Below are 12,985 nucleotides of genomic sequence, written 5' to 3'. Positions count from 1 at the left end.
CAAAGTGCAAGTAGATAAATAGGTACCGCTCCGGCGGGAAGGAAAACACCGTTTCCGTGCACTGCTCTGGTTTGCCAGAAGCAGCTTAGTCATGCTGGCCACATGACCCGGAAGCTGTATGCCGGCTCCCTCGGCCAATAAAGCGAGATGAGCACCACAACCCCAGAGTCGGCCACGACTGGACCTAATGGTCAGGGGTCCCTTTACCTTTTTAATATGGTTGCATGACGTAATTGAAAACTATATAGTAAGATGAGGGTACAAAGAAGCAGGACCCATCTTAGTTTAGTGAGAGATTCTAGCAATGCTGTAGCTGCAAACAAAGCATTACATTTGGTGCAAATGAATGAATGTGTGTTGGGGCAAATGAAAAATATAGGATACCAAGGTGAGATGTTCCCAGTTTGTTTGGTTTTTTTTTAAAAAAAAACCCCCACCACATTCCTAATTTCATCAACTGGCAGCCAACATGTCCGCAATTCCAATGCAGCACAACTGTTTCTAAGGTAGGAATATATTATCCAGGCAAGCCCTTTTCTTCTATAGCTTGGGGCCCTTCCCTTGAATAGCCTAGGAACAGACTAAGGCTGTGTGCTTCTAGGGAGGTCTGGCCAGACATAGGGCATGCCTATGAGGAGCATAGCTAGACATGTTTCTAAGATGGCTAAGCTGACCAAGCTTCTGAAGCCCAACCAGATGGTAGGCTGGGGGAGCGAGCGTCACTCTTGTCAGCACTGCCAGAGCTATGCAACTGGACTCACCAGCCCAGATATTATTTTGCATAATGCAACACCTGCGATATTGCCCAGTCTCAAATCTTCCATTTAGTAGGAGATTGAGAGGGTGGTTGCTGAACAACTCCAAGCACGCCTGGAGGATGCAGACCATTTGGATCCCTTCCAATCAGGATCTAGACCTCATCATGGGACTGAAACTGCCTTGGTCGCACTGGTCGATGATCTCTGGCGGGCTAGGGACAAAGGTGAAAGCTGTTTCCTAGTTCTGCTGGATCTCTCAGCGGTCTATGATACCATCAACCATGACATCCTTCTGGACCGTCTAGAGGAGCTGGGAGCACTATTATACAGTGGTTCCGCTCCTTCCTTCTGGGCCGTGTCCAGAAAGTGGTGTTGGGGGATGAGTGTTCAGACCCCTGGGCTCTCACTTGTGGGGGGCCTTGGGGTTCCATCTTCTCCCCCCTGTCTTTTAATATCCATATGAAGCTGCTCGGAGAGATCATCGGGGGTTTGGGCTGAGTATTCATCAGCATGCAGAAGACACCCAGCTCTACCTCTCTTTTAAATCAGAATTGGTAAAGGTCCTGTGTGAGTGTCTGGAAGCAGTTGGAGGATGGATGGTGGCCAACAGACTGAGTCTGAATCCTGACAAGACAGCAGTGCTGTTTTGGGGGGACAGGGGGCAGGCGGGTCCTGAATGGGACAACTGTGCCCCTGAAGGAGCAGGTGCACAGCCTGGGAGTCATTTTAGACTCACAGTTATCAATGGAGGCGCAGGTCAGTTCTGTGTCCAGGGGAGGTATCTACCAGCTCCATCTGGTACGCAGGCTGAGATCCTACCTACCCGCAGACAGTCTCACCAGAGTGCTGCATGCTCTAGTTATCTCCCACTTGGACTACTGCAATGCGCTCTACGTGGAGCTACCTTTGAAGGTGGCCTGGAAACTACAACTAATCCAGAATGCAGTAGCTAGACTGGTGACTGGGAGTGACCGCCAAGACCACATAACACCGGTCCTGAAAGACCTACAGTGGCTCCCAATACGTTTCCGAGCTCAATTCAAAGTGTTGGTGTTGACCTTTAAAGCCCTAAACGGCCTTGGCCCTGTATACCTGAAGTAGTGTCTCCACCCCCATCATTCAGCCCGGACACTGAGGTCCAGCACAGAGGACCTTCTGGCGGTTCCCTCACTGTGAGAAGTAAGGTTACAGGGAACCAGGCAGAGGGCCTTCTCAGTAGTGGCACCTGCCCCGTGGAACGCCCTCCCATCAGATGTCAAAGAAATGAACAACTGACTTTTAGAAGACATCTGAAGGCAGCTCTGTTTATGGAAGATTTTAATGTTTGTTGTCTTATCATGTTTTTAGTGTTCTGTTGGGAGCCGCCCAGAGTGGCTGGGGAAACCCAGCCAGATGAGTGTGGTATTATTATTATTATTATTATTAATCATAAGTCAAGCAGTGTGGGGCTGGTCTCCTGTCAGAGTTGAAGCAGGCTGTCTCCTTGTTGCCAGGCAAACTGTCCAGTAGGCAGCTCAGCAGCAATGGGCCTGTGCAGCAGGACTCATCAATACCCACAATGTAATGCTGATGTTGCAGGAAGTGCAGTGTGGGAAAATGTAAATGATCTAATTTACTCACTTAGGGCTGGGACCCCTGTGAAGAAAAGGTAAAGCAGGGGGAGCAACATCAGTGAGTCCTCTCCTGATCCTAATATTTCCTCAAGAATGTCATGTGCTAAGGCAGGCTTAACCAAAAGCCTAATAAAGTTGTAAAAACCTTCAGTCCATTTGTACAAATCAAAACATGCCAACAACTGGGATTCCCTGCTTAGATTCTGCAAATTCTTTGATTTTTAAAACAATTAAAATACCTTATATGGCGAGGGCTCAATCCGTTCTCCAAACAACACCTGACCAAGATTTTCAGATGGACGTTTCCCTTCAGATGCTTCGCAAAAATCAAACCTAAAATCAAATTCAGCAAAACTTGAAGTCTGTCTTATATTCTATATCTAAAATGCATACCTATATAAAATTCAGGACAATTTAATGAATTTCACAGGAAACTCTTGAATCTTATTTAAGTTGCCTTATTTGAACACACTTCCCTGTTGACAATCATGTTCACTAAGTTGACTTTCAACCAAGTGCGCTTATGTCTGCATCACTGAGCAATATATTTGAGATAATGCTCCACACAAATTATTTGCTTGTTACAACTCCCTTCATTCCTGATCATTGGCCGTGCTTTCTGCAACAGATGAAAGTTGGAGTTCAACAGTACTGGTCTATATTAAGCACCCCCAAAGTAACATCTAATTAATTTATTTGTGCATGCCATTTAAAGATGATTGACTAAAAACTTTCATTCTTTACAGGGATCCAAAAATGTTAGATTGGCTTAGTAGTGCAAATTGCAAAATTTGGGATTCTACGTTTTGAAACTTCTATAGCTAGCAAAAACCATTAGTTCAAAATTCTTCCCAAGTTTTTTGTTTAAAATATATAATATATAATTGAATGGAAAAACCAACTTCTAAAACAGAGCAAGAGAATCCTATCCTCTTGGCAAATATCAGGAGCAGGATTTAGCAAGCTAAACCTTGGTACAAAGCAACTAAACCAAAGACCAAGTAACACTGACACTGCAGCTTGGACAATCATAACCTTGTCTACGAAATCTATCCCATCCTAATTCAAAGAATAGTGTTTCATATACTTACGCAGTATATTCATATGGAAGGACTGATTCCACAGAGTCTAGTCTATTCACAAATAGCTCTATTACAGGCTGCAAAAACACAATGAGACATTATTTATTATTTATATATTTAACAACACGTATACACGTCATTGTAATAAAACCTTACATTCTTTTTAAAATTCTTTTTGTAAACTGCTTATCAGTAAATAACAGGTAAGAACAAGTGTTTAAAACTTTCAGAATGTTAGTACTGTAGTGTTACACTGAATTAAGATATGTACATAATATATCAGTCATCAAAGCTATACACACTGCAATTATAGAGTATTTTGACGATTATTCTAAATGTGCATGCTCTGCCCTTCCTTACAAAAGATGAATTACATTATGCAATTGGCATTATGTAATCAAGCTTGCCTGTGTGACTTCTACAAGTAGTTATAAAGAATAGTTGTTTTGATTTAAAACCACTGTATACCAGCTCTCTGCATAGTTCCCATCTGCATAGTTGCTCCATCAAACAATAAAAGTAGTAAAATAGAATTGAGATAGGACAGAAGACTATATGCATCTAAACTACTTAGACGAAAGTGACAGAAAGTCAATGACGAAAACAGAGTATTTATGAATTTTTTAATTAAAAGAAAAGAGTTTGTGATACAAATACAGTGGTGCCTCACAAGACGAAAAGAATCCATTCTGTGATTCTCTTCGTCTAGCGGTTTTTTCGTCTTGCGAAGCAAGCCCATTGACGGATTAGCGGATTAGCGCTATTAGCGGCTTATCTGCTGATCGGATCAGCTGATAAGCGGTTTAGCGGCTTAGAAAAAGGGGGGAGGGGAAAAAACCAGCAGGAACTCGCAAGACATTGTCGTCTTGCGAAGCAAGCCCATAGGAGATTCGTTTTGCGAAGCACCTCCAAAGCGGAAAACTCTTTCGTCTAGCGAGTTTTCCATCTTGCGAGGCATTCGTCTTGTGAGGCACCACTGTACACTGTAGGAAAACTATATCGGAAATGAAAATGACAAACAGTGCAAAACAGTCTTCCCAATAGAAAACATGATATAAGTTACACTTACAATCCTGACTTGGGGCCAGGAGGAGCAGAGAGGCTGATCAACCACCAGACCCCAAGTCCTGATAGCATGTGCCAGGGCAAAAGGTGGTGGTAGGGGGCGGATCTTCCTTCCACTTTGCTATACTAGCTCTAGGCTAAAGGTTCCATTGAAAACTTGCCATTTCAAAAGGTGAAAGGATGCCAATAGCAAATGTATTTAGAAAGCGTGGCAATTTAAAGATTTACGCTTTCTTTCCTGAATACAAGGAAACTAAACATGCCAAATCAGCTTATTCTCTAGGACACCAACTTTTCATGGCAAATTGCCCTAATTTGTGTAGAAAAGTTTTCCCATTCAAAATTTTCTGGGAAACCCACATCACGGACCTCCACAAAACTTAGAAAAATAGCATGAAGCCAACACCTCTCTCCACCAAACTGCATCCAGTGTTCTGTTTTCCCGGAGGAAATGAATTAGAATTTTTTTCTAGGTTTGAAACAGATAATTTTTAGAGGATACTCTCTTTTGGATTACTACCTTGTTTTATCTCATTTGGCAGAGGACTATTTTAAGACACCCAGGGCTGAACTTTATACAGCTTTTGTTGACTTAGTCCAACATGATGAATGAATTTTATTATTTCGGTCACAGACCAGTTCCAGCCCACAAACAATATCAAGGAAGTCATAAAACACGATAGGGATACATCTGATCCAACATGATCGTTTATGGAAAAAACTGGAGGAGTCTTCAGCAGACAAAAGTCTATTATTTCTGATTAGGTGTTTTACTGTGAGACATCCCCACAAGCCAGCTATAGTACAAGAGGTCAGCTCTCAAAAATATTGTTGCATCAAGGGAAGAGAGTCAGATATGTACTTTGGCTCCCTTTCTGCTTGATCTGCCCTCGTATGATTCAAGTTCAATTCACTTGAGATGCATGCCCTCAAATTAAAAAGCACCTCCATTAGTATATTACGGTAAGCAGATGGCGGTGTATTGTTATCATTAACAAAAAGTTTTAGAAGGGCTTTAAAGCAATTTTCTTCATAGAGAAACAGTGAAAAGATGGTTGTGATAGAACTAAGATCTTGCTGTTGTTGGTTTTCTAGAAGGGGATTGATTTCTAAGTGGTATATGGATGACTATTTGTTGGAGTAATTGAGAGCCTTTTGGTACTTGGTGTTCTTTTTTTGTTTTCCATTGCTATGGAAGACCCACATAAAGCAGGCTATAGCAATGGAATCTCTTACCTCTCAGGCTTTCGTTTCTAAAGGTGGGCAGTTCGTTATTCTAAAGGTGGACAGTTTGTTCCAGCCATCTTCCAGGTCTATAGCAGAGCTTTCCAAACTTTTCATGTTGGTGACAAACTTTTTAGACATGCATCATTTCATGACACAGGAATTCAGTTTTACAAAGAAACTAGAGGTTAAACTAACCCCTTTCCAGCCCCAGGAGGAGCGCAGGGAGTGTTTGCATTACACACCTATACACTGCAGTTGACACACTAACGCAGTGTTTCCCAACCTTTTTTGGGCAAAGGCACACTTGTTTGATGAAAAAAATCTCGAGGCACACCACCATTACAGCCCCGTGACGTCAGCGCGCAGCGTCACGCCGGGAGGGACGCACAAAAGTGTAACTTTCAATTTTTTCCCCTCCCCCTTGCCGGGGAACCTCCAAGCTTTGGGGGGGGGGGAGGAGGCAGCAAAGCGAGGGACTGAGGGACTCCTCCAACGACAAGGGTTGGGGAAGAAGAGAAAGGGCTATTCCGCTCCAGTCACGGGAGGGGAATATGTACTGGCCCAACTGGTGTGCGGTCTTCGGAAAGCGGGGTGCGGGAAGGAAGCCTAGGCTCGGGGTCCACCGACCTCGGCGGAGAAAGGCAACAACCGGAGCCGATGACGAGCCGGCGTGTGCGTGCAGGGGCTGGCCTCGAGCTCGGGAAGCTGCGCGCGGCGATGTTGACGTGGGGCGCGCAAGAGCTTGGGGGCGGGGCGGGAGAGAGAGAGAAAGAGTTGGCAGCACCAGGCGCTGTTACTTATTGTGCTGCGGGCGCTGCCAGCAACTGCGGTGGTTGTGCGGCAGCCGCCGCCGCAGAACGTCCTCGTCAGTCAGCTGAGTTGCCTGGCGGCGTAGGGAGCCGAGGGGCCGGGCTACCTTTCTGAAGGAGCTGAGGGTGGGGGTCCTCCGGCGCCTTCGGCGAAACGGCGCCGGCCCAGAGAGCTTCTAGGAGGCTGCCTTTGTGCGCGACGTAAAGCCCTCTTTCCCTCCCTCCAGCCCCGTGTCACATGTGGAAAAGGGGGCTGGATCCAGTGACGCAACTCGGAAAACTGTTAGGGAAGCCAGAGCAGGAAAGTGAGTGGGAGGCGGCAGCGCCGCTTTAACCCACGTTTCCTTTTTGAAAGAGAAACCAGTGTTTCCCAACCTTTTTTGGACTCGCCCGCCTCCCTCCAGGCAACATCTCGCGGCACACTAGTGTGCCGCGGAACACCGGTTGGGAAACACTGCACTAACGTGCTGCAACACACAGTTTGGAAAGCTGAGACCCGCGGGTATAGGGCAGTATATTAATTAATTAATTAATTATGCAAGCAAGCAAGCTCTGGTCTCTATAGGGTCAAGACTGCAGCCCAACAATTGTTTGGATTTGTTTTTTGGGCAGGGAACATTGATGGCACTCTAGAGAGAAGGTACAAGAGAATTTTTTGAAAATAATTTTTGGAACTCCTGAATGTGTAAGGAGAGCATACTGAGGTGGGTTTTAGGTTCCTCCAAGCAGTTGCATGGATCAATGTTTGAAATTATTGGCTTCATATCCATCTTAGGAAATTTACACAGTTGATTGATAGTCAGAGATTCATTCATGAGCTTCTGGGGTGGAATCTGCATTAAATACATCTTTTGGGATTTTTTTTGTGGATATCCCCACTACTTCTCACCAAGAAGCTAAGGTGTGCATAGAATTAAGGAGCTGAAGGCCTTTTCTGTCAAACTTGTTCCCCAATATATTTGAGTTTGGATAACTGGAAATGTTATTAGATATAAAAGTATTTTCAGCCCTCTTAACCTTCCTAAAGCTCAAAGAGCTTTTATGCTGGTGTGCTGCAACTCTCCGCCAGCAGCATTAATGGAAAGTAGATTTAACTGAACTTGATTAGAAGAAAGAGTACACCATTGCAATGAGGGTTGTCAGAAATTTACCGGTATTTGTCATGTTCTGTTTCACTGCAAACATAACAGAGCTAGGAAGCATCTGATCCTCCCATATTTAAAGCATCAATCTGGTACTGATGTCAGAACTCCATATGAAGGAAAAAGGTGAGTATGTTATAAGAACTGTAGCCCTTTTTAAAGTTTGGTGATCAAGATAAGGGTTCAGATGATCTCAGAGTGAGTTTGAAATGGATGTAAAGCACTATATCTTTTTCAATTATATGTATGTAAATATCCATGATGTTTGGGGTCTGATACTCCAGTTGTATTTTACAATGGTATATGACTTTATGAATAAATCTGATCTGCAACAAAACTAAATTTTTTTGCAGTTGTCCTGTTGTTATTATTCTAATTTCATGATGTACTTATGAAATAGAACATTTTCTGTGAAAAATAAAGCAGTGGAACATCTCCCAGATATTTTATACTTGTAAATAACTTTGGCAATTAAGCAGTATATAACAACAACAAATGGTATTTAAGTGCACTTGCAACATTCATTCGCTTTGCTACTCTTACATCTCTTTCCGCACAACTTCTGCTGTTTTATACTTCTTCTTCTTAATTGAATTTACTGTATACGCTTTATACTCTTTGCTAACTCTGCCCAACATGCAGCAAAGGTTTCAGGAATCTTAACTTGATTTCCAAACACAAAGTGATCCATTGGAAGGAAAAAACATACAAATGCAAAGAACGTGGTATGGCCTTTAGCCAATAGACCAGGCTGAAAAGGCATCATCAGACACATGGAGAACATCTTTTCTCCTGAGAACAATGGAGTAGCACCTTTACATGCCTAGGTTCACTGCAGTGCCTTCAATGTATCCATACTGGAGAGAAACCCTATTCTTGCCCATACTGTAGTCTGCCCTTCACAGAATCAGGAACTTTAAGGAGGCATGAATGGGTTAATCAAGTTGTCCAAACATAGTATTCATCACATTGAGATTATTGTTGTTTTAACTTTCTACAAACATCAAAAACTTCCGCATAACACTCCATATGCATAGACTAGGGCATGATCAATGCATGCATCACAATGAGATGGTAAAATCCTCAGGTGATAAATGGAGTGCTCTGCTTTAGGTTACAGGTGGCAGTATTGTTTTCCCCTTGCCGAAGAAGAAGCCCCTTGCTGTTGTTTAACTCTTCCAAGCTCTATGTACACTGAAGATGTTGCATGTAATTATAAATAGGCTATCACCAGTTTAAACCACCAGTTTAAACATACAGTATAATTTCTAATCTAAAGTCTGTGAAGCTGCATGAAATTCAAGGGCATCTTGAACTACAAGGTCCATTAATACCATGAACCTACGGTATTTATCATCATCACCATCTTACTTAAAGCATGTTTACCCCTCTTTAGCCAAAAGTATTCCAAGAGGAGCTTACAAAAATCAGTATAAGACTGAGGAGAAGGTACTACATAAGAGACATGTCACATAAGGAAAGAGTGATGGGTAAGGAAGAGCGAAAATGCAAGCCCATGTTTCAGTTCCAAAGTTATGATTCCTAAACACATGAATGCAGCAAAAGTGGTAATCATACTCCATTGCCAAATATTATTATTTCAACTTCAGGCATGTCCTTCATCAATTTATGACTCCAGAGAAGAAGAAGGGAAAATAACGGTACTTCAGGATGGAGAGAAGAGGAGCTAATCTTGGGGATATGCAATCTCTTTAGGCAACTCATTAATAAAATAAAATATTCCTCTAAAAGACCCCGTCACTAGAACATAATAAGTTATCTAACACTGGCCTACCCAATCACGTACCCCTACACAACTATTCAATGAAACATGGCTCCCTTACAAAGCAGCACTAACAGTAAAAAAGAAAGGAAGAAAAGGAGGGGTCTGAAGGAATCCCAAAGAGAAGCATAAGACAAGTTAGGCTGCTGCCAATCCCACCACAGAAGTGGAAGAAAGTGCATTTTACACACACACACACACAGAGAGAGAGAGAGAGAGAGAGAGAGAGAGAGAGAGAGAGAGAGGTTGGATGACCACATGTCCTGTATGATCTAGTTGAGATTCCTGTATAACAGGAAGTTGAACTAAAAGACCTATGGGGTCCATTCCAACGAGGTACCTGCAGAGCATTCTTGAGAGTGGGATGGCTCCTCCCATCTGATGGGGCAGGGAAGGTTCATGAAGATCCTCCTTGTGGGAGAGGCCATCCTCCTCTCCCTGGACAGCCCCAGGCAGTTGGGATTTCTGCTTTCTCAGCTACATAGAGCTCAGCTTTAGAGCCTTATTTTAGTTTCATTCTCCAACTTCCACTTCCAATCTCTTTAGGCAACTCATTAATAAAATAAAATATTCCTCTAAAAGACCCCGTCACTAGAACATAATAAGTTTTCTAACACTGGCCTACCCAATCACGTACCCCTACACAACTATTCAATGAAACATGGCTCCCTTACACCCATCATAGGAGCCGCTGCATCCTAACATAAAGGTCTAAGGAAATGAGCAAGCCGCAGCGGGCCACTAAGCCTGACCAGCTTGTTGGCACTTACACATGCCTGGGCACAGACCCCCCCTACAAGTGTCCCTATTTTTCAGGGACAGTCCCGGATTTACTGTCCTGGTTTCTTATTTGATCCTGGAATGTCACACTTTATCTTAGGACATCCGTATTTTCCTGGGAGAAATATTGGGAGGGTATGGAATAAGATGTCCCTATTTTCCTGGGAGGAATGTTGGGAGGATATGGAATAGGATGCCCCTATTTTCCTGGGAGAAATGTTGGAGGGTATGGAATAGGATGTCCCTATTTTCCTGGGAGAATATGGAACAGGGTGTCTCTATTTCCATAAGATAAATGTTGGAGGATATGGAATAGGATGTCCCTACATGCTGGCCACATGACCCGGAAGCTGTACGCCAGCTCCCTCAGCCAATAAAGCCAATAAAGTGAGATGAGTGTTCGCAACCCCAGAGTCGGTCACGACTGGACCTAATGGTCAGGGGTCCCTTTACCTTTATTTTCCTGGGAGACATGTTGGTAGGATATGAAATAGGATGTCCCTATTTTCACTGGACAAATGTTGGAGAGTATGTGGACACTGACAAAAGCAGAGATTAAAAGATGCAGTTCGGGGCATTCTGGAAGACTTCCTGCCAGACAATCCACTCCTCCATCCCAAACGCAAGAAAGCCTAAGCAAGCAGGAAAGACTTTCGATCTGAAGGGGGGGGGGTTCCTGTCACTGCACAGCTAGTTAGTAAGTATGTATGTATGCATGGGGGGGCTATTATGACATGACATGACACACACACACCCCCCCAATAACCGACATTACACACCCCTCCGGCATTTGAGGCCTCGCTCTCCGGACTCAACCGCCCTTCTCAACCCGCCCCTACGGACCTTGCAGTCGGATTTGTCCGGGTCGTCGCAGAAGTTGACGGGCGCCAGGCCGGGCAGGTAGAAGGCCGGGCCGGAGGGCGAATTAGCCACCAGGAGCGCGACGGCCAACAGCAGCTTCGCGCCAGTCATGGCGAAGGGAAGGCGGGTGGGGTGTGGGAGGGTGGGGAGGTGAGGGAAACAGAGAAAACGGATACGGGGGCGGGCGGGTTTTTTTCTTTAAGGGAAGAGGGTACCCTCCCCCGCGCCCAAGCACGAAACCGAGCCGAGCCTCCTCAGCCGCTACTTCCGGCTTCCTCAGACACGTCAGCTCGCGCACACGGAACTGCGAGGCACGAAGTTCGTGCGTGCGCGCGCGCGCGACCGAGCAGCCGAATCGCTTCCGCCCTCTTCCTCGCCCTTCTGCCCCGGTTGCCATAGAAACGGCAGGATGAGGCGGCTCCCCACAGGGCAGGCCTTTTGGGCCTAGCGCGGCCTGCCGCGTCCTTTGAAAATACGTCATTCGGACGGCAGGACATGTTTAATAGGCGGGCAGCCTGGTGTCCTGACGTTATAGAGTTATCAGGCTAAGACTGGGGAGAGACCCCGCTTCCAGTCCCCGTGAAGAGTACTTGGGTGACTTTGGACCAGCTGCTCTCTCAGCCCAGCCTAGCCTGCCTCGCAGGGTTGTTGCGAGGATAAAGTTGTGCAGGTGAGGGGGGAGGAAACTATGCTCATTGGCTTCACTCCTTGGTGGGATGTAAATACAGTTCGTACATGAAAACAATAATATTCGCAGGTATCTTATATGCTCCCAGATTAAATGACATTTTAAGCAATTGACCATTACAGAACATGAGCAGCAGTTAAAAGCTATAACAGTAACAGCACTTCTGAGAGTCCTGGGCAAAATCATTATCAGAAGATATCTGAAGACAGCCCTGTTTAAGGAAGTTTTTAATGTTTGATGTTTTATTGTGTTTTTAATATTCTATTGGGAGCCGCCCAGAGTAGCTGGGGTATAAATAATATTGGGTGCGGTATGAATCATCATCATCATCATCTTTATTCTGGCACTGAGATTATAGAATTTCCATTAGGCAACCTTATCTGGTGATTAAATTTCAAAGACAGGAGGCCACTATTGAGAAGGCCCTGTATCGCATGTCAGCACCTGCCTTACCTTGGATAGTAGTGGCATGCAAAAAAACCTACCCTGAGGACCAGACCAATTTATGTGGTTACAAGTCCTTGAGGCACACTGGTCCTAAGCCATATGAGACTTTGTTTTGCTTTTGTTAATTTAAAGCATTTCAGAACCACTTAGGAACATAGAAAGTTAATTTATACTCGGTCAGTACCAACAGTTCATCTAGATAGAAAAGCTGCCTATAAGCTTATACACTTGCTTCATGACTCCTTCAAAGAAACAAAACACAATTTTCTGTGTTCTGACGTCTAGGGATCACAGGAAACAAAGCTGTAATTGTTAGGTCGCTTACTAGGAACATAGGAAAGACCATTATAGTCAGACCATCCGTCTATCCAGCTTAGTGTTGTTTTCACCGACTAGCAGTGGGACTTCAGGGTTTCAAGCAGCAGACATTTCCAGCCCTACCTGGATAAGTTGAGGATAGAAGTTAGGACCTTTTACATGCAAAGCAGGTGCTCTACCACTGAACTATAGCCCTTCTCTACTCACTTCTGAGTACATATGCTTAGAATTCCTCAATTAGAATATTTGTACAACTGCAAAGACCATCTAGATACACCAAGAATGGGGAACATGTGGTCCTTCACATGCTGGACTCCATGCTAGATGGACCAATGATCTGAATTATTAAGGTAACTTCCTACATCTCATTCTTGCTTAATAACTGCTTTATTGAATTAGGCCAAGGTCTACC

At 44.3% G+C, this 12,985-nt stretch overlaps 1 protein-coding gene across 2 annotated transcripts in view; it reads right to left on the bottom strand.

Moving 5' to 3' along the window:
• Nucleotides 1-11,391, bottom strand: part of TM9SF2 (transmembrane 9 superfamily member 2) — a 28,062-nt gene extending 16,671 nt beyond the window's left edge. Inside the window, exons 1-3 of one of the 2 annotated variants that reach the window (XM_081198398.1) lie at nt 11,103-11,391; nt 3,463-3,530; nt 2,611-2,704 (exon numbers count right to left, since the gene is read on the bottom strand). In XM_081198398.1, the coding sequence (XP_081054524.1) occupies nt 2,611-2,704; nt 3,463-3,530; nt 11,103-11,231 (291 nt within the window). In that variant the 5' untranslated portion in view covers nt 11,232-11,391. Of the gene's footprint in view, nt 1-2,610; nt 2,705-3,462; nt 3,531-10,712; nt 10,860-11,102 lie in introns of those variants that run through there. The other variant, XM_081198399.1, reaches the window with a different exon arrangement.
• Nucleotides 11,392-12,985: the final 1,594 nt, after the last annotated feature.

This window comes from Podarcis bocagei, assembly GCF_964188305.1.
Source record: "Podarcis bocagei genome assembly, chromosome: 6".
Taxonomy (NCBI): domain Eukaryota; kingdom Metazoa; phylum Chordata; class Lepidosauria; order Squamata; family Lacertidae; genus Podarcis; species Podarcis bocagei.
This window is presented reverse-complemented; position numbering and strand designations above follow the sequence as displayed.